The sequence below is a fragment of the Rhinolophus hipposideros genome (assembly GCF_964194185.1).
Source record: "Rhinolophus hipposideros genome assembly, chromosome: 2".
Lineage (NCBI taxonomy): Eukaryota > Metazoa > Chordata > Mammalia > Chiroptera > Rhinolophidae > Rhinolophus > Rhinolophus hipposideros.
Genome location: NC_138048.1, coordinates 59262059 through 59286928, shown reverse-complemented (window position 1 = coordinate 59286928; position 24870 = coordinate 59262059). Strand labels below are relative to the sequence as shown.

The 24870-nt window shown below is 46.8% G+C and overlaps 1 protein-coding gene across 2 annotated transcripts; it reads right to left on the bottom strand.

Moving 5' to 3' along the window:
* Positions 1-1106: 1106 nt before the first annotated feature.
* On the bottom strand, positions 1107-24657 carry BCL6 (BCL6 transcription repressor). 2 transcript variants are annotated; one of them, XM_081030265.1, is made up of 10 exons: positions 24540-24657; positions 13884-13922; positions 12642-12813; positions 10845-11066; positions 8109-9080; positions 7366-7550; positions 5812-5979; positions 4637-4767; positions 4385-4522; positions 1107-1727 (listed from the first exon to the last, which is right to left on the bottom strand). In XM_081030265.1, exons 3-10 carry the CDS (start codon positions 12800-12802, stop codon positions 1584-1586), a joined length of 2121 nt encoding a protein of 706 aa, XP_080886391.1. In that variant the 5' UTR covers positions 12803-12813; positions 13884-13922; positions 24540-24657; the 3' UTR covers positions 1107-1583. The 2 variants fall into 2 exon arrangements, with proteins under 2 accessions (XP_080886391.1, XP_080886392.1); XM_081030266.1 differs by lacking the exon at positions 24540-24657 and adding an exon at positions 15066-15195 and having other exon boundaries at positions 1331-1727.
* Positions 24658-24870: the final 213 nt, after the last annotated feature.

Genomic DNA, 24870 nt, shown 5'->3' with positions numbered 1-24870 from the left:
TCTGACTGTGGCCAGATGCCTTCATCCTGACCCCTGGAATCCAGCAGAGAAAAATTGTTGATGAAGCCAGGAGGCAAATGATGAACCTTTTCATCAGAAAATGGGCAAATTCTCCAAGGCCCAGAGGAAGAAAAAACTCCCATGCATTTGTGTCAGACAGGATAGAACTCAAGTCATTAAAAGCTCAGCCTAGAGCTCTGAGTGAAAAAAAAAAAAAAAAAAAAACAGAAAGAGGGAACCAGCCAGAAATAGAGGTGAGAGATCCATCCCAAATCCTCCACCGGAGCTCCATATGACCAGAGTATGGAGTTTGCAGTCCATCCTGGTGCTGGGAGCCAAAGATGGGCCCCTCCCCAGCTACCAGGAGCAAGCCTCGGCCTTGGCCTTTCCGAGACTCCCCCAGCCAGCAGCTACTGCCCTCCATGAGCACTTCCCACTAGGTTAAGAGCAGAGGAAACCAGAGCCATTCAAGTCCCAATTCCAACACAAGGAAGGACCCCCAGAACAAGCTGACTTGACTTTTCAACATTTTATTCTTGTATTTGTACAGCTATATTTTACAACGCAGTAATGCAGTTTAGACACAGCCAAACCCTGTCTCCGGAGTAGTTATAACACAAGCATGACGCAGAATGTGATGGATGAGACAAACATTCCCAAAGAGAGCTTAGTTAGTGACAACTTCAAGTCCCTGTGTCTGCCTACACTTCAGAAAGGGATGGCACACTCGTCCATCATTGAAAACTTCCATGAAAAAGGCACCGTAGGACACGTTGTATAGGTATATACAAACCGGAAACTAGAACAAAACTACACATTTTTCCTTCCGCAACTTTTTTTGTTCTTTTTTTTTTAATACACACTTTATAAATTGTAAACCTTCACTTGCAAAAAAATACAAATACACTGAGGCATTTTAGACAAAATATTTTCTTACTTATACAGATGCAATACTTAAAATATTCTCTTAAGTGCTCTTTCTCAATAAAGATTCTCAGATCCGTGTCTGCCTGCAGATACAAAATCGAGCCTTTAACACAGTTTTATATTTTTAATATATCTTTTTTAGGTTTATATATATTTATTTTATATATATATATATATTTATATATTTACAACTCTGCCATATATTCCTTCACCTTTGGTTAAAAAAATTAAAGCCCTCTCTTTGATAACATACTGAAGTCTCTTCTTTTAAAAGAAAGCACATTTACATACAAAAGAAACATCTGTTCCCACAAGACATGTACATTCCTCATTTTGCAGACTAAGTCAAGTCAGAACTTTTGCATACTCCCCCACTTTGATATATAAAATGATTTTGCTTTTTGCTGACATGGTTCGCCTTACACATAGGAGAAGCAATATTATTTTCTTAATGTTTTACGGCAGTGGGGGAAGGGGAGCTGCCTTGGCTCCCATTCCCCACACCCCTCCCCCCACCCCCCCCCATGCCCAGCTATGATTTGCACTAGTGGATGAAAGAGGCACTACATCATGGGATGAACATTGTAAAGTGTTACAGTATCCTTTGGGTAGATTCTGAGAAGGGGCTCGAATAGACAGCATCAACATTCCATGCTTCAGCAGGCTTTGGGAAGCTCCGGGGGCAGGTCAGTGGCGGACACACGGTATTGCACCTTGGTGTTGGTGATGGCGCCATGCTTCTGGCGCAAGTGAAGACGCAGCTGGCTTTTGTGACGGAAATGCAGGTTACACTTCTCGCACTGAAGGAAAACCAGAGGCAAACTGTTAAAGGTCATCAACCCAAGAAACGTGTCACTATTCAGAGACCCAGAGAAGGACATTCCCCCTTTGAGTAATTGGGCAGCTCTTCCTTCTGGATGGCCAGGCTAGGAGCCCATCCGAATCCTAGCTCCTACAAAGGGACCAGCATGCTTTGTACAAATGTCCCTCCCAGGCTCTCCATAGTGTTGCTCATGCTTTTCCCCTGCTTGAGCTGTATTTCCGGCCTTAACTCCACAAGTTCAAGTCTCATCCAAAAATGCAGTTCAGATGCAAACTCTGATTATCAAGGCTTTTTTGAATCTCTTCGGGATGATGATAATCCCTGTTTCCTTTGAACCTCTGAAAGAGTTCTAGCCTTGTCTTATCAGGTGGGGAATGCTTTCAGGGCACCGACCACTGCTTAATAAATTTTATCATCTTTCTAGTATCGAGTAGAATATACCTCTGAGGCAATTATGCATTAAATCTAAACACATTTGGACAAATGGACTAGAACAATCTGAATTCATGAAAATTCTCGAGTCTAAGATACACTTTTAAAAATGGAGTTATAGTCCCTCTTAGAATGTACACCTTAGATAAGCTAATAAGGCATTTGCAAGTAGAGCTGTTTTCTCACTTTAATTCAATAAATGGATGGTAATAGTTTTAGTGGAAAAGTTACTGAAAAGTAAAATGGATAATGGGGTAATCTATATACAATCCTGAAACAGAAAAAGGACAATTAGGTAAAAAACTAAGAATATCCAAATAAAGTATGGACTTTAGTTTATAATAACATGTCAGCGTGGGTTCATTCGCTGTGAAAAATGTATTCGCTGTGAAAAATGTATTCTACTAACGTAAGATGTTTAAAACAAGAAACTAGGTGCATATGGGAACTCTCTACCGCCTTTGCAACTTTAATATAAATTTAAAACTATTCTCAAATAAAAGGTGTAATAAAATACGTTCAAACAGAGAATATGTTTTAAAGTAAAAATTGAAATAAATTTACAAAAATTAAAATTAGAATGGATGGGACGTGACTAGAAAGAACCCGGTCTCAGGAGACATAGGGCCCATGCCACCCACTGCTGTATGTCCTAAGTGCGTCATTTCTCTCTGGGCCTTGGCTTTCCCTTCGTAAGCGACTGAGCTGATATACTCTGCAGATCACTCTTAACTCTGACATCTTGTGCATCTGGTCTTCTAGAGAATAATTATAATAGCACATATTTATTGCACCCTTACTATGTGCCAAGCACCACTCTGAACATTTTTGCAAATTTGTTAACTTAATACAACAACTCCATGAGGTAGGTCCTATTATCCGGCTCCTTTTACAGGTGAGTAAATTAAGGTACTGAGAGGATACTAAGGTGCCCAAGAACAAACAGGAAGTAACAAGATATTCACTCAAGGACTGACAAACAAGCAAATGAACATAACTACATTTTATAGGTGAACATTTGTGATCTGGGTTAATAACCACTCATTTATTCATTGTTGTGCCCATCATTACCAGCATCATCCCTAACGTGGTTTCCACATTATAAGCAAGGGGGACTCTCTTTTCAAATTAAATGGAAACTGGGAAGGTAAATGAGGCTCCAGTCTCAGTCCAGTTCTGCCCTGCGGTACCACAGAACCTCAGTGACTGAAGGAGCACAATTTAAATGCTGTTTATCTATAGCATCCTCACCATTTTATAGAGAAAGAAAACTGGGCCCAATGAGAGGGTCAGGGCTTGACCACGGCCCCCAAAAGGGCCAGTATCAAAGTCAGAATAAGAAGTCAGATAACTCCGTTGCCTGGCCAATATCTTCCACTCTACCACAGAGATCAGCAAGCTATTTCTTTAAAGAACCAGACAGTAAAATTTTAACCTTTGTAAAATATTTTATATTCTCTGACACAACTAAACTCTGTTATTATAATGTGAAAGCACCCACAGAAAATACATAAAGAAGCATGGCTGTCTTCCAATAAAACTCTTAATTTAAATTTTATATAATTTGTACATACCACAAAATATTATTCTTTTGGGGTTTTTTTTAGATATTTAAAAATATAAAAACCATTGTTAGCTTACGGGATGATGAAAAGTTAGCCCACCAGCCTTAGTTTGCCAAGTCCCTGCTCTAGAACACTATAATTCCACCCACTGCTCATGGCCTCTTGCTGCTGGCCACCTGCTCTTTCTTGAAATGACCTCTTCTTTTTTTTTTTTTTTTTTCTCTATATCACCACATTCTTCAGATTCTCCTCCTACTCCTATGACTGTTCCTTCTCAAACTCCTTAGCTCCTCTTAAGTAGACATCAAGCCCAGTATAGGAGTATGTTGCAAGCACTCAATAAGTATTTGTGGAATGACTAAATGACTCCACAATCTATGTATGCATAGTCCAGACCTCCTTCCTAAGGCCCAGATCACCTAGCCCAATATCCCCATTTTAAAGATGAGCAAACTGAGACCCAGGCCAAGGTCAAGCAGGGTGTCTTTGAAAATCAGGCCCAAATCCAGGTCTTATGACAATTACTTTAGTGAACATCCCACTGTGTGCTTGAAATTGGAGCAAACAGTTCTGCTGCCCCACTCTCCCACCTCCCTGCCCCTCCCAGGCCAGCCAGTAGCCACAAAGGTTTCCGTACATGGTAAGGTTTCTCTCCTGTGTGGATTCGCAGGTGGCTTTTCAGAGTCTGAAGGTGCCGGAAACGAGTGCCACAGATTTCACATGGATAGGGCTTCTCGCCAGTGTGGATGAGCACGTGGGCACGGAGGTGGGCCACCTGAATGGAAGAGCAAAGTGTGAAAGGCTCTGTCTGGGTGAACTGCAGACTCCCTGTCAGCCACTCATCAGCATGCCAAGGTTGAGGGATCCTTTCCTCAAGCACCCTGCTCACCTGTACAAATCTGGCTCCACAGGTTTCGCATTTGTAGGGCTTCTCTCCAGAATGGATTCGAGTGTGTGTTTTCAGGTTGGCTGGCCGGTTGAACTGGGCCCCACAGATGTTACAACGATAGGGTTTCTCACCTATTACAGAGAGAAAGTGGAAACGTAAAGCCATATTTAATGGAGGTCACCACAGACCCTGGCCCTGGGATTTCAAAGCAAGCTGCCCTTCCCGGAGCCACTTCGACTTTCTTTCCCTTGGAAGATGTCAAAGAGAGGATCCAGGGCCCTGCCTCCTTGCCTTCCCCCCACCCCGCCCCACATACAGACATCAGCACTCTTTGATCGCAGTCAAGAAGCATGGGGGAGTAGAAACAATGCCAAGCGTAGAACAGGGAGAGAGCAGGGTCTGTGGGACTTAGACAAGTCACCCTCCTTCTCTGGGCCTCAGTTTCCCTCTTTAGAACCTGAGGGGCAAATTTAGATGACCTGGGAAAGCTCTTTTAGCTCTTTGCTTAGATAAGACTGATTGAATAGTCAACCCACTCACACGGGAGATATAATCAGGCTGCTCTGATTTCTCTTTTTTAGAACAAACATGCTTTTCCGCTTGTGGCAACTACAGCTGGATTCCATTTGCAACAGAGGTGGGGCCTGAGTTGGAGTAGACGCTCAGACAGAGGAAACCAATAGAAGGGCTGTGCCTTCCCTCATGGAAAGTTTCTGGGATAAAAGACCCATTTAAAATACCAAGAGAGAGTCAACTTTGGACAACAATCAGGTTATTAGAAGCTACCTGGTAAAGGAATGTGAGTTGATAAGGAATAAGCCCTTAGAGGAAATCAAGAGGCTTTTAGTTTTTTTCTGGCTTTACAAAAACCAAAATCTACCTTGCCTCTCTCAGCCTTAGTTTCTCCCCCTCTACAGTGGGATTAACACTTCTGACACCAGCATAGGTAGAGAAGCAGGACAGAGCATCTCAGGAAAAGACAAAGGATACAGGGAGTGCACAAGTCACTCAGCAATACATGACAGGGCGAGGCCCCTCATTCAGGCCAGGATGAAGCCTGTTCCCTGCCTCACCCCACCAGGTGGCAAGGCCCCACGTTACTTTCCCTGGGATCCTCTCCCCTTTCTGATCCTGGTAACCCTGGTGAGTTCAGGTGAGGTGAGGCAGGGCCATACCCGTATGGACGGTCTTGTGGCTGGCGAGGTTGCCCTTGTAGCGGAAGGAGGCCTGGCAGCGGTCACACTTGTAGGGTTTGTCACTGTGGGTCTGCAGCGTGTGCCTCTTGAGTGAGGCCTCTTCAGAGAAGCGGCAGTCACACTCATTGCAGAAGAAGGCCCCATTCTCTGTCAGAGGGTGGGAGGGGACACCAGCATCAGCACAAGGAAGGGAGGTGGGGCTCCAAGGCCCCTCTCCTCTGTGGCTACCCCCAGTGCCCCTGCCCGCCCAACATTCCCAGAAACCCAGGACACAGGGCCTATGGGGATTTTATTTTCTCAGCATTTAGAGTCTCAGTCATGAAGGAGAAAGGAAACAGATTTGAATATTAAGGTGCAGAAGGGAAGCTCAAACCAACAGGTACCCCTATGGCCTGCACTAGGTTGAGGAAAGCTCAGCAGGCCTCTTCCTTCTCTGGAGAGCACTGAGAACTGACGCTTCTTATCAGTTCATAGTTTTATTTGCATTCATACATAGGGGCCTTGGCAAGACCCTTCATGTCCCTGAGCCTCTGTCTGTGTCTCTATCTCCAAAATCAGGATAATAAACCCCTATCCTACCTACTTCACAGGACAGGATCTAACACAAAGCATTATAGGAATGTAAGATATAAATCAAATTCAATGATACTTTGAAGTCACTGAAGGCGGATTAATGACAAACATGGTCACCCTTGCCCCGATCTGGATTTCATGTCTCCCAAACACTTCTGCAAGATTGGTAGACCAAAGACGATGGTGGGAGTAGAAACAGAGACCCAGAGAGAAGGAACCAGAGTGCAGAACAAAGGCAATGGCCAGGGGGACAGTCAGAGACAGCCCCTACCCTCCCAACTACAGCTCTACAACCCTCTGCCAAACCTCTGTGTAAATAACTACTTTTTTTTTTTGTTTACATATGTCATAGTGGCTCAACCTAATTCAGTATTACTGGGCTTTATTACTACAGCCAGAGCTGTGGGAAGATGAAAACTTTTTCATCTCATAAACATCAGGGATGCCAATCACAGACTTTCCAGAAACTGCAATTTAATTATTCAGTTCAATAATCTAATTCAGCAAACATTCACTGAGGACCCCCTTTGTTCTAGAGACTCACCAGGACCTATGGGAAATGCAGGAATGGATCAGTTCCTATGCTTCTTCTTACAGAATGGACAGCCTAGCAGGGTGAACTAACATTTGCACAGATCCCGCATCAGACTTTTGGGTCCAGAGGGGCTGAGAAAGCTCTGGAAGTTACAGCCAGCCCCACAAGCTACCTCTGCTGGAATGAAGCTGAAAATTCTATTCAGTCATTCTCTTTTACCCCAGATTAACTCTAATATCCCATCCCCGGCTTTGGTCCGCCTAAGCAGTCAAAAATGGGGCAATTGGCTGGTGATTTTAAGTGCCAATGGACTTCCAATCGGGAGCTTCTCCCAATCGGTAATAACAGTGTAAGTAAAATGGAAGCACAAACCCCATGGAGCAGAGATGGAGGCCTGGCCACGGGATGGAGGGGAAGGAACTCACCACAGCTGGAATCCGAGTACTCAGACTGGGTCTCTCCCATCTCCTCTGGGAACGTGGGGCCCGCGGTGTGGAGGCACATCTCCGCGTGCTGCGGGGACTGAGAGCCACAGGATGTGCATTTGGGGGGATGTAGGTAGAGCGGCGAATGGCTCTCACTGCTGCTGCGAGGTGAGCCTGTCAGGGACCTGTGGGCAGGAGGGAAGCCTCAGCATCTGGAGCAGAGAGGAGCAGTCTGCCAGCCTCTGTGCCATCCCCTCCTTCCTGTGCTCAGGGAGCCCATTTGCCCTTCTGGGGCTGGGGCTGCAGAGTAATCCTCAAATCTACCCCCAACAGCACACACATAGAGATCACCGATGGGGTCAAACTGGCCCAAACCCCATCCCAGATCCAGTTTCTTCCATGCAGTATTGCACTCTGAAGCCTTCCTCAGTGCAAGGCAAGTATGAGGATCCCCCTATCATACTAGGACAATGGGAGCTGCCTTTGGGATTCAGGGAATGCTTTTCTACCATAGAAAGGAATTCTCTCTCTTGCTATGAAAAAACATACTGAAGCGTATTTAATATCCTTCCTTGCTTAGGTCAATTCAATCATTAGGCACTTAACCCACGCCTCTAATGAGCTCAGCATTTCAGGCAAAAAAAAAAAAAAAGAACACAGCCCCTGCGTCCATCAAAAGAAATGACCTCAGCACACTGCCCAGGTAACCCCTGACCCCAGGTCTGGAATGCCTCTGAAATCACCTGTTGACGATGTTATTGAGCCGGCTGGCCTGTGGGATGGTAGAGTCCTCCCCGTTGGCGCTGAGCTTAGTTGGAGACTGGAGGTCAAGGTTCTCAGGCTCCATGGGTGGCTGGCAGGCTGATGGAGCAGTGTAGGCTCGAGGGGAAAGGCGGCCCAGCTCGGCCTGCTCAGGCCCCTCTGGTTTGGCATTCTGGTTGAGGCTGTTGAGCACAATGAACTTGTATTTCTTCCAGTTGCAGGCTTTGGGGTCGGTGGGACTCTTGGCTGGAGGGGAGCCAGAGGTCTGGAGGATGCAGGCATTCTTGCTGCTGCAGGACTCCGTGGGCGAGTTGGGCTGGCAGTCGGACTTCTGGGGGCTCTGTGGACTCACCAGACCCTTCCGGTTTAGAGGCGCATTGGGGGGCTCAAAATGCAGGGCAATCTCATCCTCCGAGGAGGGCCTCTCTTCTTCCTTGCCAGCCTTGTCACAGGTGAAGTATGGGACATTCCGGGCCGAGGGGGCAGCAGGCTTGGGGCCCTCGGCCACACTGTAGTGCATGTCACTCCGTGTGTCCTCTGGTGCTGCCTCCTTGGGTGAGTAGATGTTGTTGTGGCACATACTGGGGGATATCTCCATGGTCGGCCGGCTGTACTCCCCAGGCATTGGCCTGGCACTGTCGCAGGAAAGAGCCCGCTCCTTAGGGAAGGGGTTGGCAACAGGCATCCGGGCATCCCGCAGCTCCTCATCGGAGAAGAGAAAGCTGCTGACGGGGAGGTGGCTGTACACGGGGTACGAGGCTGGTGGTGTGGAGAGGCCGCTGTACAGGCTGGGGGCGAAGGCCCTGCTCTCACACCCAGGGGCGTTCCTCAGCGGCAGGTTGTTCTCCACCACCTCACGCCCCCGATAGGCCATGATGTCTTGGGGCATGAGCATCCGACTGTTCAGGAACTCTTCACGGGGAGGCTTGATGGCGGGAACCATCTCTGCTTCACTGCAGGAAAGAAAAGAGAAGACACCGGCGGCCTCCAAATTAGAATGATGAAACAGACCACCTTCTAAGGGTCACTGATCTATGCAACCACAGTTGTGCTTGGGCCAGCTAGACACAGGAGACACGGTTCTGGAGCAGGGAAACACTTGCCGTTACAAGGCATTTATGTTAGATGTCTAGCAATCTAGCCCACAGTTGGGAAACAAGGCCCAGAAAAGGAAGAGAGTTATCCACACAGGCTGTGCCTGTTTAGACATGATCTTGTACATTTAAGTCATACATACACATTTATATGTATATATATAAAACACATTTATATGTATATATGTGTAATGTATATATACACACACATACTTATATGTATATACAAATTCAAACATACATATATACATACATATATATGTATACATATGTGTGTGTGTGTGTGTGTGTGTGTGTGTGTGTTTGAATCTGTAATTCTTTGGATTATTATAGAATGTAAAGCTTTCACAGCCCTTATCTCATTTCACTCACACAAAATCCTCCATGGATGGGAAGTCAGGTATTATGGACTCCATTTTATACAAATGGAAACTGAGGCTCAGGGAGGGAAGAATGTATACAATGTTGCTGCCAGACGTTCAGAACGTCACAGACAAACTGATACCCTGTCAAAGAAAGGACTCGCCCTAAATGCTGACTGTAGTGGTGGGGAAGGGTACTTTGGAGAACAGGCAGCATTGCTAGTGCAGGAAGCCCTGACTCTGAAGCAGCCTGACCTGGTTTCCAGCTAGAAAGCACTCATAAATGATGACGGTGATGATCTAGCCACCATTATCACCCACAGGAGACAAGGAGCTCTAGCTGCATGTACTTGAAGGGACATTACCTGGGTGAAAAACAGGCCAACTCAACGTGATCACATTTAACAGAGCTAGGACCAATGAGTGAAGGTTAAGGGGGCCATTTTAACTTGCCATAAAAAGGAGCTATCTAACTGTCCAAGGTAGACTGCATGGCTCCGGGAACACTGACATACTCACTCCTGGAGGTGTTCAAACAGAGAATGGAGAACCTTTTGTTTAAGAAGGGATGCAATCACCTCAGAGCAGCGAGTCAGATGGTTTTAAAGAAGTCAAGCCCTGAGTTTCTGTTCCACTTAGCAAAGCTCTTCACTTCTTTGGCTCTCAGATTCCTCAACTTTGAATGATGGTCATGTCTTACCAGTCCTTGAGTAGGGGGTTAGCCCCAGTAACTCAATTTAAGACAATATATGTCCCCTCTAGTGGGAGCTGGGCGACATAAACGATGAGTAAAGCAGCCCACAGTTTGGTAGAGGAACTAAGGCACATATGTAAATAGTTAAAATAGAAGTCTAAAGGAGAACTAAAACATATATGCAAATAGATGAAATACAAGGAAGGTCTAAAGGACAGGCAAAAGGCTTTGGAACACAGAGGATGAGCTGAGGAAAGAGCTGAGTGATAATTGTAACATCTATAGAGGAGCTGGCATCAAGCTTGGCCTTGCAGAATGGGTTGGAGGAAAGGGCATATCAAGTGAATGGAAGAAAGCAAGAGGTGGGGAGGCACAACACATATCTGGAGAGCAGTAAGGAGTCCAGTTGGCCTGGAGTGCAAGAGTTAAAAAGGGCGGAAGTGTGCAAAAACACCGGAAATGCAGGTTGTGACACATTATAGAGGATTATTTTTTTCTGTATGCATGCATTATCGAGGGTTTCTGATTCCTTCCACCTCCAAGACTTCCATTAGGGTGGCGGCTCACCTGGCCTTGATAAATTTCCGGCAAGTGTCCACAACATGTTCCATCTGCAGGTACATAGCTGTAGCCATCACGGCCATGATGTTGCCCTCCCGCAGATTGAGGCGAGATGTGTACATGAAGTCTAGGAGGATGCAGAACCCCTCCGGGTTGATCTCCGGATCCAAATTGATCACATTAAGGTTGCATTTCAACTGGTCTGTGAAGATGCTGTAGAATAAGCCACTGCAAAACGAACAAATGTCTCACTACAGCTGACATATAGACTGTGTCATCAATTACAGTCAACATCATGTACAGGCCCTCTTCTCTGGGCCTCGTTCCAGAACTTCCATGGCAATTAATAACAGCTGTCACTTACAAAGAGCTTACTAAACGCCAGTGAGTCATTAAGCACTTTACATACATTATCCTGTGTTCTTTACAACCTTGCAAGGTAGATTCCGTCATTCTTCCCCTTTACAAATGGGGGAACTAAGATCAGAGAGGTTAAGTGATTTTCTCAAAGTCCCAGAATCTTTTTTTCTCTTTTAGTTTTAACTGTACAGATGACCAGAGTTAAATTTAGCACTCATTTGCAGTAACTATTTTAGTCTCTATCTTTGGGATAAGCATTTCCCTTGTTGTTTCCTCACATTATCCTTATTTTAAAAATCCTATTGTATTTTCTTTTTAGAACCACGTTGCGTATTGATGACAAATAAATAAAATGATGCCTACATCTACATTCTACTGATTTTCTCTAAAAGCCCATAGATTATCACAAGGTCAATATCCCTAGAAGACCCAAGTCCAACTTCATGTCCTGCCTCCATGTTGTCTGGCAAAGGAAAGAGCAGTCAGTTAGAAGCTAGAATTCTGGGTTGGTTGTCATCTCAATTCTACTCTTTCTAAGCATGTTACCAGAAGGGAGCCCCACTTCAACCAATAAGTAACTATGCAACATAGGGTAAGATACTTAACTTCTCTGGACCTTGGTTTCTTTATCTGCAAAGTACGAACAACAGTGTCTACCTTAGGGTTGTGGCAAGAATGAAAATGTAAAGGATATACAATGATGCCTGGCACATACTCAGCAATTGGTTAGCATGAGCTATTAATTTTGGATGTCTATAAACCTTTGTTTTTTCCACTACTAAAAAACAGGTGCTGTTGTAGATGTTGAATAAGTTCTCTACTAGCAATAGAGATCCCTAACTCTATATTGGCTCATCTATGAGTGTCTTCATTTTATCATCTATAAAATGGACATAATCATGCCATCCATAATGCAGGCCACTGTGAATATCCAGGGAGATGATGTAATATAAAATTTCTTTGAACACTTAAAATCCTTCACAAACATGAAGAAATAATAGCAGGCTCGTTTTCATTAACTTTCATATATTCTGAAACACCCATGGAAATATAGCCACAGTATAAAATAAAATACAGTTACAGAACAAAAGAGCAAACGATTTCAAATTAACTTCCTTAAAATATCTTAAAACTCTTTCACTTTTTAACTTTTCACTGGTGAACCGAAGTTATTCTCACTGTTTGTCCCAAAATATCCTTTCTTGAGATAGTGTATGATGTCTTCTCCCTCTATTCCCACAGAACAGAAACTCTTTCTTCTCTAGACGTGCATGCATTCATTCACTTTCTAGGATCCTATTCCACCAGGACATATGCTGGAGGTCTGGAGACAAATGAGACGTGATCCCAAATGCAGCAAAAGGCCCACACGTTCCGCCTCGCTCACTGCCAGCACCATCCCTCCCCTTGTATTTATCTATCTTCCCCTTCCAGACCCCTCACCTGCAGGCCATGAGGACTGTCTTATGGGCTCTAAACTGCTCACGGCTCACCACTATGACAACATCAGTCAAGATGTCACGGCTCCGGAGGCGATTAAGATTGAGAAGAACATCACTGGCATGGCGGGTGAATTGGATACAGCTGTCAGCCGGTGAGGCCATTTTGTCTTCACCTGAAAAAAGGAGTGAAAATCCTGTTAGTCCTCCAGAACCTGTTTCCTGCTTACCAGGAGTGCGAGAGCAGGTAGTTCAGCCTGTTACCATATAGCATGTAAACTGAGGTCCCTTGTGTTTGGTCTTTAAACGATTCGTGGCCCATCTCTGGACATTATTATTCACATCAATAAAATGGGGAGAATAAATTTTATCCAGCAAGTTGGAATAGAAAGTCCTTTAGGGGAAAAGAGAGGGGAATGAATATTTGTTGAGTTTTTTCCTCACATACCAAATACTCTGCCAGCATTGAGGGGCAGTGAGTGTGTGACAGGGTAGAGAAACCAGGCTTTGAAGGTTAGCATGCTAGCTGTGACTTGGAGCAGACTGTTTAATGTTTCTGGGCTTTGGTTTCCCAAAATGGGAGTCGTAATACCTATGTGGTTGTAACAATTAAATATGTCTCCCTGATCCATAGTATAGCTCCGAAATCATAGCTTTTCTCATCAGTACCTTGTTTCATTTTCCCAGCCACCATCTGTCTCTCCTATATTAGGCTTTAGAACTATCTCAGTGTACCTCAGGCACCTAGCATATTGTTGGTGCATACTGTGTTTTCCCAAAAATAAGACCTAGCCGGACCATCAGCTCTAAATGCCTCTTTTGGAGCAGAGATTAATATAAGACCTGATATGATATGATATGATATGATATGATATGATATGATATGATATGATATTGAGTCTTATATGATATTAAAATAAGACTGGATCTTATATTAATGTTTGCTCCAAGAGACGCATTAGAGCTGATGGTCCAGCTAGGTCTTATTTTCGGGGAAAGATGGTAGTAGGTGGCTACATTAATTTGAACTAAGAAATGAGCAAGAGAATGAATGATCACACAACAATGTTAAGATAGTCTAATGCAATGGTAAAAGGTGAGGGGCTGGGAGTGATGGAGAAAACAACCGCTATCCTTCATCTCATCTAATGAAAAGTGGCAAAGTTCACACAAACATTTGCATTGGCAAATTCAAAAGAAACATTTTGTCCACAAAATTTTAAAGCATATAATTCAATTTACTTACCCAATGCCTTGGTTCACAGTCCAAAATTTTGCTTAAAACCTGCAGGGAAGAGAAGAAAAGCAAACAGAAATTGATTTAATGAATTTAAGATTGTCCACTATAGTCTTATTTTAGGACACACGTGTTTAGTTTTACTTTGATAGCTGCAGGCTGCCAGCTGGTGCGGTTTTACCACAAGCTAGAAAACATTTTTCCAGCTCGGCTCTTAGGAAAACAACAGGCACCCAAAGCCATGCAATAATGCTTATACCCTGAGTACTGGGAATACATTACATACATTAATTACATGTACATATACACATTTATTTCCTTTCTCAAAGTGAAAAATGTGTAGCCCTTGTGTTTACGGAGAAAAAAATTTAAAGAAAACAAAAAATTCAATATTAATGAGGATGATCCTTCAGGGGCCTAAAAACTCCAAACTTTTCAAAACCTGCTAAAACATTATCTTTCAAGTCTTACAATGATTCCACAAGGCCAACAGGGTCAGTATCTTTATCCCAATTTCACTGGTGACAAAACTGAGACTGGGGTTCAAGTAGCTTGCTCAGGACAAACAGCCAGACAATACTTCCTGACTGTCTGAAACACAACTGAATACAGAAACTACAGAATACAACCTGAGATGGCATATCTATGCTTTTCTTAAGAATCTTTGCCTTCTGTTTCAAAGTTTCCTCTCCCTTCCCTCCTGGGTCTAAGACCAGATACAGTGCCACTAACTTCCAAGTTTGTGCTTCCCTGTGCTGGTGAAAGATTTAATTGTGTGGTCTAGCTGAGAACTGGCCAGGGAACACTCATGAAACATGTACCCTCTCCAAATTGGTTTCTCTAAAACAAAATAATTTAAAGTACAGGTGTAAGACTCTCACTTATGGTTGTATGTGGGCTGCCCAAAAAAAACAATGTCTGAACTCTCTTCCCCGCCCCCTTTTAAAAAATCATAGTCCTTTAGAGCTATTTTCCAGGTAAAGGGGCCTGAGGCCAGGGAGGTCATGTTAGGCTACATAGATGGTGAGTGGCCCGGCCCTAGGTCTTCTGGCTCAAATTCCTATCCCCTTTCCAAATCAGCCTACGTGCTGTAGAACATGCAAGACAGCACCCTGATGTGGGTGAATCTCATTTTTAAGTTCCTTCCCCCACACAAACACTTTGCCCCCATTCCAGGCTGCTGAGTCTTACCAAATGAGCACTCTAAAATGAGAGGTTTCCTTGAGTCTGTAACCAAACACTCTGACATTTCTCTGTGGTCCCAAGTGCCAGTCACTCAATCTCATCGGCTTCAAGGTTAGTGTGTGCATGTGAGTGAGTGGGAATAGGGGGCAGAAAATGGGGGAAGGGAGAGGACAGAAAAAGACGCAAGACCCTATTTACTCCTCTCCCCAACCTAACCCAAAATGGGCAAAAAAGATACGCTAAATTGGTGCTCACCAAAGTTCAGATTGTCTCCTTTAAAAAAGAATGCTGAAGACATGTGAGGCTTATTTATAAACCCTCTCCTCTTTCCCCCATGAAAAAGATCCTCAAACACTTCTGGAATACCTAAGGTTGTCCTTTAGCCAGCTTCAACTACCAGCTCGCCTGTGGATTTCCAGTCACACACTTTTGGAACCACAGGAAACCCAGATTTGCCATTTCACCTTGACAATTGGCAGTGACTCAGTCCAGATTTGGATTGAAACAAACAAAACAATTCCCTTTGGTCTGCTGTCAGCCAGGCTCTGGGATGGGCACTTTTCACCCTAAACCTCCGCCTGGATCGGCCAAAAGCAAAAGTGCATATGCTAAGACCAGTGTCCTTATTAAGTCCACTCCTTCCTAGGCGACCTCTGTCTTAAGGAGGCCCCACAAATAGTGAGTATGTGGGTTCTGGTGGATGTGGGCAATGGACCTACTTCTAGATGCCACAGTTGTGGAGGCCCTGCTAGCATTTGTTTTTGTTTTGTTTTGTTTTGTTTTGTTTGTTTTGTTTTTACTAACCACTCAGCTCTTTCCAGTTCATTATTGCATCTGATCCTCATAGCCCTGATTTACTGGGAAGGACACTGAGGCTCTAGGGGATAACCCTTGCCCAACATCTCAAAACTAATCCCCAGCGAGCCCTGGACAAACCTGTCTGCTAGCTTCAGCCAACTCACCAATGGCACACACAAAACTCATTCCACAAAAACCACCAAGAGAGCAGAGCTGTCCAGGAGAAACTAACAAATGCAAGGGCACCTGACCCAACCCCGCCCCCGGCGCAGTAACGAAGTGAAAGTTAAACGTTGACTTCTCCACCATCCCCCTCACACACAGTTTCTCTTCTTTGGTGCTTTCCCTGTGGATTTTCAATTAGGCACCTTGAGGAGAAAGCAGATCCTTTAAAGGATTCCGAGAAGAAAAACAGAGGGACCTCCACAGAGAGAGAGAGAGAGAGAGAGAGAGAGAGAGAGAGAGAGAGAGAGAGAGAGGAGGGAAGGGGGGAGGAGGGGGGATGGGAAAGAGGGGGGAGGGAGGGAGGGGGGAGGGAGAGAGAGCGATTAGAGAAGGGCAAGAGGCGAGGTTCAGAGCGAGAGCAAGCCAGTACAAAGACCCCATCCTTTTCCTCCCTCCTCCATCCGGCGGGCACTAGGCAGCCCATTATCTCGCTCGCACACACGGGCCGCTTCCAGCCCTGCGCGCCGGAGCAAGCTGGCTCAGATTTGCCCACCCTCACGGTTCCGTACCTGTCTGCCAGGGACCGCCCCCCCGGGGGCGTAGTGCTCGCACCGCGGCCCATCGGCCTCCAAGCCCCGTAAGGTTCGGCGGAGGCCCTATGGTATGACGGTGGCAGCCCTTAACTTGGCAGCATTCAGATAAAACTTTTCGTGCACCTCGGTAGCTAACATTGTGTGTGCCTCTCTTTCTTTTTTCTTTCTTTCTTGGTTTTTTTTTTCCTGTTACGCCGTCAAGGCAGTGGGCAGTGAGGGGAATGGCACGGCCCTCTCATTCCCGGAACGTAGTCGATCTCAGCGGATTTCACAGAACGCTCTGCCTATCGCCGGCTCCAACGAGAAGTAACTTTCCAGGAAGCTGCCGGCCTCCGACGGCCGCCAAGATCGCTGCCTGCGCCGCGCGGGCGGCCGGGGATTCACCGGAGGGCGGGGGGTGGGGGGCACCGGGGGAGGCTCGCTGGGAATGGGCGCACTTTCCCCTAAATCCCTCGGCCACACCGTATCCAGGGGCTCTTGGAGCTCACGCGGCCCAACCCTTCCCTTCAACAACTTTATAAAGGGGGAGAGGCAGACGACTTAGTAGCAGAACCGGTCTAGAACCCAGGATTTGGAGTCCAACCCGAGGCTCATTTCGTGACTTCAAGTTGCCCGATTCCGGTTCGTTTGCCTGTGGCGTCATTTCTTTCTTCTTGGCCCCCAACCCCCCGTTTTTAAGAGGGTGGTTAGGCGAGGCATCCAGGTAAAAAAGATTAGAGTCCCTAGCTAGGGCTAAGGGTCTCCATCCAGCGCACCCCAGCCGAGCTGGAGGAAAAACTAAACCCAAAGGCCCTTTCCGCCTACGTTGAAAAGTAGGGGAACCCAGCTCGGCTGGGTTTCCGCCCTGCATCTTCAGAACAGGAGTTGCCAGTCCAAACCTGGGCCGGTTTCGGGACTTCCGAATTCGATTTTCTCCAAAACCTTAGACACAGGATTCAGCAGAGGCCGGGGCGCCGACCCCACGGCGCGCACGGTCGCGCTCCAAGGTTGCCTCGCTTTCTCGTGGCCTGCCTGGGAATTGTAACCTCTGGGAGCCATCTCCTATTTGGTCTCAGTAGCGGGCTCAGAGAGGCGCTATCAGGGACCGGGGATGGGGGGCGAAAGGGGGACGGGTGCGAAGGCCGTAGCCTCTAAGGTCTCAGCCGGGCCCTAAAACTGGCGGTAGCTACACCATGCGCTGCGCATCACATAGGCGGCGGAGGCGGGCTCAAGGTCCGTTCATAAAGACTGGGCCACTTCAGCCGCATACAGTCCGACTCTGAGACTCTCTCATCCCTTCGCATAGTGGAATACACATGAAATTTAATATGGGATGGGGTGAGAATCCAGGAAGGGAAGCAAAACTCAAATAAATGCACTTATTGGAAATTAGGAGTCCCGTAGTTCTGGGAGCTAAAAATCTAATCATGTTTTACCGCTGCCTGACACTGGAGGGAGCCCTCTATCAAGGCTTGAAACCACAACCCCTAGTCGCCCCGCCCCTCCTTCCCATTGACCTAGTTTAGGCAGTCTCAGGATATGGAGAACTCCTTCTGTCCTGCCCCCCCCACCCCACCTCCGCCCAATCCCGGCCGGCCGTTGGATTATTGGTAATCTAATAACTCCAATATCTCGCTGAAAAGTCCAAAAGAGAATGTGGAAGTGCAAAGTATTTAGGGGAAGGGACCAGAAATTTTAATAAGGCTGGAGCTGCTGCACTGAACCCCGCATAAGGGCTCCTACCAGAGCACTCCCTTTCTCCGCAGCATCTCAACTAAGGATCTGCTCCGATCCAGCCACAGTGATCCGGTGGTAGGGAGTGGAGTCAAACCGCTGAGTTGTTTTTCTTGGGAGGGGGGGGTGACACTCTTCTCTGGGGAACGGGAGGGTGGGGAGTCGACAATAGATGAAAGCGAATTTTTTTTTTTTTAACGCGGTGGCCTCGGCAGTCGTTTTGGGTGACCGAGGTGTTCGAGTACATTACGTCCTTACTTTCATTTATATCACGTTTCCTGCCAACAGCGCTCTTGCAAGCCTGCAAGCTTCTAGGAAATGCAATAAAATAGAAGGATGTGTTTTATCACCAAGATCCGAAGAGGAGCTGCTGAAGGGACGCTCTCCATGCGCCCAGCTCGCGACAGCCTTCCAGAAAGGGCAGGCAGACAATGCCAACAAACCACGTCCCGGAGCAAAGATATCTCGGCCATCCTGGCTGGACCCGGCTCTGCTTTTGTAAAAAGGCTGGCGGGGGAGGGGAGCGGCATGATCTCCCCAAGCAAACAATGCCTTTAAAAATCCGATCTGGACAGAAGTCAGCCAAGGTCTTTATTCACGTTAATGAAGATGGAAGGCACTAACTGTCCTTGGAAAGCGATGAGTCAAACTTGACCGCTCTTCAAACACATCCCCAGATTCGTTTCCAGCCCGAACAGAGGCGCATTTCTCCGACGCGGCCTCCAACAGCTCCCGCAGTGGGAGAGGCTGAACTCGATTCCGGCGGACCAGGGTGGTGGAGACTACAGCGTCTCCCGCGGGTGTACGCGCTGGCGGTCGCTAGGGGCCGCCAGCAGGCGGACGAGCGTTTGCCATCTTAAGTTTTGAGTTCTGAGAAAGAAAACTTTGCTATGAAGCTGTGATGGTACATTCTATGAGGATTATACTCTACCTGTTCATATGATCCACCTACATACCTGATTTCTCTCCAAATCACTAAGCAAAATTTGGAAGGAAGCGGAGGGCAGTGAGTTTAGTATCCAAATGTGAGCGTGAGGTGCAGCAAGGTGCATCTCTGCATGTCAAGGGACAGGGCCTGAATCATCCCCTAAGAGAAGCGCCCCCCCCAAGATCTGAGTCCCCTACCCCTCAGAACAACAGTAGGCTTTTCATGTCTGTTACTGAAAATCTTAGGCGATATTTTCTAAACAAATTCCTCCAAGACAGTTGGAGAACAGTTTCCAACTATAGTGACCTAAGAAGTTGAAATCATGGTTCTCTCTGTTATCCCTTTCTTTTAGATACAGCAAACATCAAAGGAGCGAAGATAAACTTGCCTTTGACTTTCAGTCATTGACTTGGAACCGAAAAGCTGAAAATCTGGTCCCGACTAGGTCACTAACTCACGATTAACAACAGCCCCCTCGCCCCCGCCCCACTCAGGCCTGTTTCCTCAACTGTGAAGGGCTGTATGTCCTACAGCCCCCATGGCATCCCTCCACTGCTGACTTCCCCTCGGGAGAGACCACAGCGACAAGGAGATAGTGTGAATCAAAACGGGTGATTTTATGGTTCTCTTAGTGGAGGCCGATGTTCACCGCTAAGCAACGTGGACCGGACAAGCATACTGAGGCTTTCTAATTTTCATCCATCTCACCAAAACTTTGGAGGTCAGATGTTATCCTCATTGTAGGGTGCCCTCCTTGTCAGTCCTAGTACCTGGTCGGGATATTTGGGGTCCCGAAGGTGACGCGGTCGGCTCACCGCGGAAGGCGGGGCACTCGGTCAAGACCTACCACTAGGTGGCAGACTCAGTCCATCCTAAAATCACCGCGAGGCCACAACCTTCCACACCCCGCTACTACCCACAACCTGTTTTTTTTTCTTTTTTCCTTTTCCGTCTGTTAAGGGGTGGGGGTTGCCTCCATAGGCAAAGATGGAAAACATTTAATTGACTGGCTGTAATTCCGTTCTTCCCGATGCTCACGCCTCTAGCAACCACAACACATAATTTGGAGTTGAATTCATGTATCGATGTTCGTTTTTCCCAGCCCGAAATGCTGAATGTATTGGGAAGGGAAAGGGTGCTCTTGTCTTTACAAAAGTAGAATGGCACTGACGGTATTTAGCAGAGCTCCCTGTCGAACACTGGTCGTCCAGCAAAGAGAGTCGAGAATAAACTCCTGATCCCCATGGAGAAAAGGGGGTCCCACCCAGGCTTACTGAGCTCGGCAAAACCGGAGTGGGGGGAGAAAGGACGAGTACGGTCTTTCCGTGGGGCTGCTGATCTCGGACCAGGAGAAGGGGAGGGTCGAGAGGAGCCACTCTCGGCCTCCAGTGGGGCGAGGAGAAACCGGCCAGCTTTGCCACAACACAGCACCCTCACTTGCATCACTGCGGCGGCATTCCCACTTGTTGCGCAGTGCAGGAAACCGGCACGCGCCGCACTATTTTGACTCCCACAGGGCTACAAACCCAGCTACAGAGCAGCTTACCATTGCCCCACGCCATCCCCAAACCTCCCTCCTCTCCTTTCCATGTATACCACCATCACCGCCAGCAAAAACTACAAGACTTCCAGTCACTATGGTTTTTTACACCAAAATACTCCTCTTCATCTCAATGTTAGACAGGCAAAATTCAGGTGCTCTGAGACACCAAGTCCAAGAAAGGGAACTACCTCCACCTGGAGAATTCACCTACTTAAAGCCAACTAGGCAACCTTTCTCTCTCTCTCTCTCTCTCTCTCTCTCTCTCTCTCTCTCTCTCTCTCTCTCTCTCTGTCTCTCTCTGTCTCTCTGTCTCTCTCTCTCTCTCTCTCTCTCTCTCTCTCTCTCTCTCTCTCTCTCTCTCTCTGTCTCGTCGTATTATGACACTCTCACTTCTTTGCCTATTATGATATCATCCTAACTGGAAAGCAACTTTATTACTTCCTACTGGAAAGATCAACTGAAAATTTCTTGAAAAAGTTAGTTTTTATCTCCCCTTCCTAAAGAAAAAAATTCTTAAGGTCGTTTCACAATATTTTTCAAATATTTGACTTTTGCACATAGAGTTTCACCCACCGAGGGGTGGCGCTGCCGCACCATCTCCTCTGACTCTCTTAACTTTTTCTCAACAAATGGGCTGTTGAGTGTGGCTACCCAGCAGGGGAGAGAGGGAAGGAAGGATTTTGACATCTAGTCATGGCTACCATTTACTCAACCAATAACTGGAACTTTTCAAGGTCCAGCAAACAACAGTTCGAGAATTTAGAGTCCCACCCCTGTCCACTAAACCCAGAATGAATTGGACAGTCTTTTCAAGAAAGCATGGGGTAAAAACCTTTCAAAACTGAGCACAGAGAAAAAGGCCAATTGGAGAATTCCAGCTTCCTCTGGCTGCCTTCTCCTTCAAGTTGCTCAGCTTTCACAAACAGCTTCTAGTCTTATTGTCACTGTCTACAGACCCTTGAAAACCATCCAATGCTTGGGCCTGCAGTATTGGAAAGCCTTCCAAATAGCTGGATATTGGAAACTTCTATTTATAAGTGGGGGGAGGGGATTATTTCCAATCTACAGGTTTTTATTTTGGCCTGAAGACTCAACTGCAGACATTTTAGCAAGGGAATGCCCATCTCCTGGTGCTCCTTCCGTTTCCCCTCCCCCAGAGACAAATAGCTCTTCTTCTTTTTTTTTTTTAAAAAGTATATATTTTAAGCGAGAATGTGATTTCACCTCTTTGAGCTCATGTTTGCTACCTCCAGGAATAGCGTGTGGACTAGGGCCAGATGAACTTCAACTTGGGCTGCAGATTTACGAGGTTCTGTTCCAGTGCCAAAGACTCTTGGTAGTAAATAGTGAGCAAAATAGATACCTGTCTCCTGACGAATCTTGCCAGTCCCCCTCTTTTTAAAAGTTATTTATTAAAACCACATACACCTTGCAAAGAAAAAGGGAAACTGGCAGTCTTTCTAGAGGAAGCCGGTGGCATCCCTTAGAGCCACAAACTGTATTTCTAAACAGCCCTTTCCCTGGTTCCCTCTCTCCTGCCCCACTTTTTTTTTTCCGGACAGTAAAAAAATGCATCTACTGACACTCACTTTACTTAAAAAAATAGAAAAAGTAAAGCAATACAAGATTTTCTCCTGGAAACTATAAACTGATTGAAAACTAAATAAATAAAAGATTAAATCAGTTTCCGGGGAGGGCGTGGGGGGGCGGGGGCGGGAATGACCAGCTCTATGAGACAGTCAGTAACCACTCTAGACTTTCAGCACCCTGGTTGGGATCATTCCCCCTTCTCAGTTGTCAGGCTTCCCCCACCAATCTTAACCACTGAGAGAAGGGAATACAACATTTTTAAAAGGGGTCTTTTTTTATTCTTTTTTTTTTTTTGGTCTGTTGTGTTGTGTTTTTGTTTTCCATGGGGAAGCTTTAAAACTCATAATTGCAACACTAGTTCCATTTTCGCCAGAGTTCCAACAACACTGCATCATACAGACAACGCAATCCACAGTTCTCAAGACATTCACCACGGTTACTACATCCGGCAGTGGGGTGGCCCCTCGCTCCCGCTGCCCTCGAGCGCAGCCGATTTCAGAGGCTCCAACTCCCTAACCGCTCCCATCCCCGGCCGCCGCCGCCGCCGCCTTCCCCCAGTCCTGCTCCCCCGAGGAGAGCCACAGGTTGCAAATCCAACCAACCTCGCAATCCGTTTTTGCAAAATCACTCACAAAGATCTCCCCTTCGCGCCCGTGCCCCCTCCTCCCGCGCCGGATCGCCCGGCCAGTACCACAAAGTGCCCTTCTCTCCTCCCGGGTTTTGCACGTAGGAACGCGGGCTGGGACTGTTTGTTTTCCCCTAGCCCAGTGCAAGGACCTTGGGAATATGAAGACTGACGTCGGCCACTTTTCGGCCTGCAATTGTCATCTTACAAAGCTTGCACCATGGAAAAAATAAAATAAAATGTAAGAAAGAGGGGTCACAGCCATTGGGAGCTAACACAGAATCACGCAGCATCCAAAATACAAACACCGCGACCGCCAAGAAATCCCGCCACCTTCCCGCTCAGCTGGGCTGTCCTGTGAAGGTTCCGGGAGTCCCCGCATGCTGAACAGCACCGCAGGTGCAAACGCGCACCCCTTTGCCACCCACTCCCCAAATCACTGTCCCGCCATCACCTGCTACCCTTAGGATGGGGAGAGGGAGCGTGCGGGGGTTCTCCACTCCCTCGACTGCAACCGAGAAAGAATAATTTTCAAAGTATTCAACATCCCCGCCCCCAGGCAAGCTAAATCTCCCACAAAACGCAGGGGAAAGGGACACCAAAACACTCTCATCTCGTTAGGAAGAGCACGGCACTGAAAGGAAAAGAGTAGAAACTATACTTCATCTGGGTTTATGGAAAAAAAAAAAAAAAAAAAAAACAACAGCGAGGAGTTCGCTTGCATTTTTCCTCCCAAATCTCGGCTCGGAGGCTGGGAATCTAAAGGACCGAGGCCGGTGGAAGGCAGCCAGCGAGGCAAGCGAGCAGGCAGCCTCCCTGATCGCCTCCCGGAGTTACCAAGACGGACGGGAGAGGGGAAGGAAGGAGAGGCGAGGGAAAGGTGGAGGGAGGGAGGAAAGGGGAGGCTGGAGCAAGGGAGCAAAAAAGGCAGTTTGCAAGCTAGAAAAGAGGGGAAAAAACACAGCCGCACGAATCCAGCGAAATCACAAGCCGTACGCAAGCAGGCAGCAGAAAGAGCGAGAGCGAGAGCGCGAGCGCGCGTCCTCTACGCGGTTTAGGGCCAGACAGCCCCCAGACTTGCGCGAATCACCCCCCAAACACTGTCTCGTCCTTTCTGCTCCGGCCGCCCCCTAACTCCCCTTCTTCCTCTCCTCCACCTCTTTTTCAAAAACCAAAACAACACAAGGGAGGGTGGCAAAAGCCTCCCCAAACCGGCCGATTCACTCAAAGACAACAAGAATAAAATAATAAATAACATAAAAAAATCTATATCCTAGAGTGGGAGAGACGTGGGGCTAATCTTCGGCATTTATTTTTAACACCTGACAGCTAGAATAAATAAATATATACATTTATATCAATAGATACACATAGGAAACTTGGAGCCAAAGCATTTGGCAAGAGCGGAAAAAAAGAATTAAAAGGTAAAATAATGATCATGAGCAGCGGCGGCGGCAGCGGCACCAGCGGCAACAGCAGCGGCGGCGGCAGCGGCAGCAGCGGCAGCAGCAACAGCAATAATCACCTGGTGTCCGGCCTTTCCTAGAAACTTCTTGCATCACCACTTCTAAGAACCCCAGTTCTAAGAATCAACAGAGCTCAATTCTCGGAATTTGAGCTGCGGACTTTACCACTGCTACATGGCAGGGGAGGACTCGGTGTCAGCTCTCGGGGACTTTTGCCTCCTCCGGTTCATAAAAAGCCCTCAAAGCCACAATATTTTTCCATTTTCCGGCATATTGCGAAGTTCTCACAAGCTGTGTGTCTTGGATTTGGAGGTTCTCGTCCGAGGCTCGAGGGGCCAGGCGGTGGCCCTCCCTCCCCAGGCTCTGGACGATGGTACGGCCTGCTCCGCC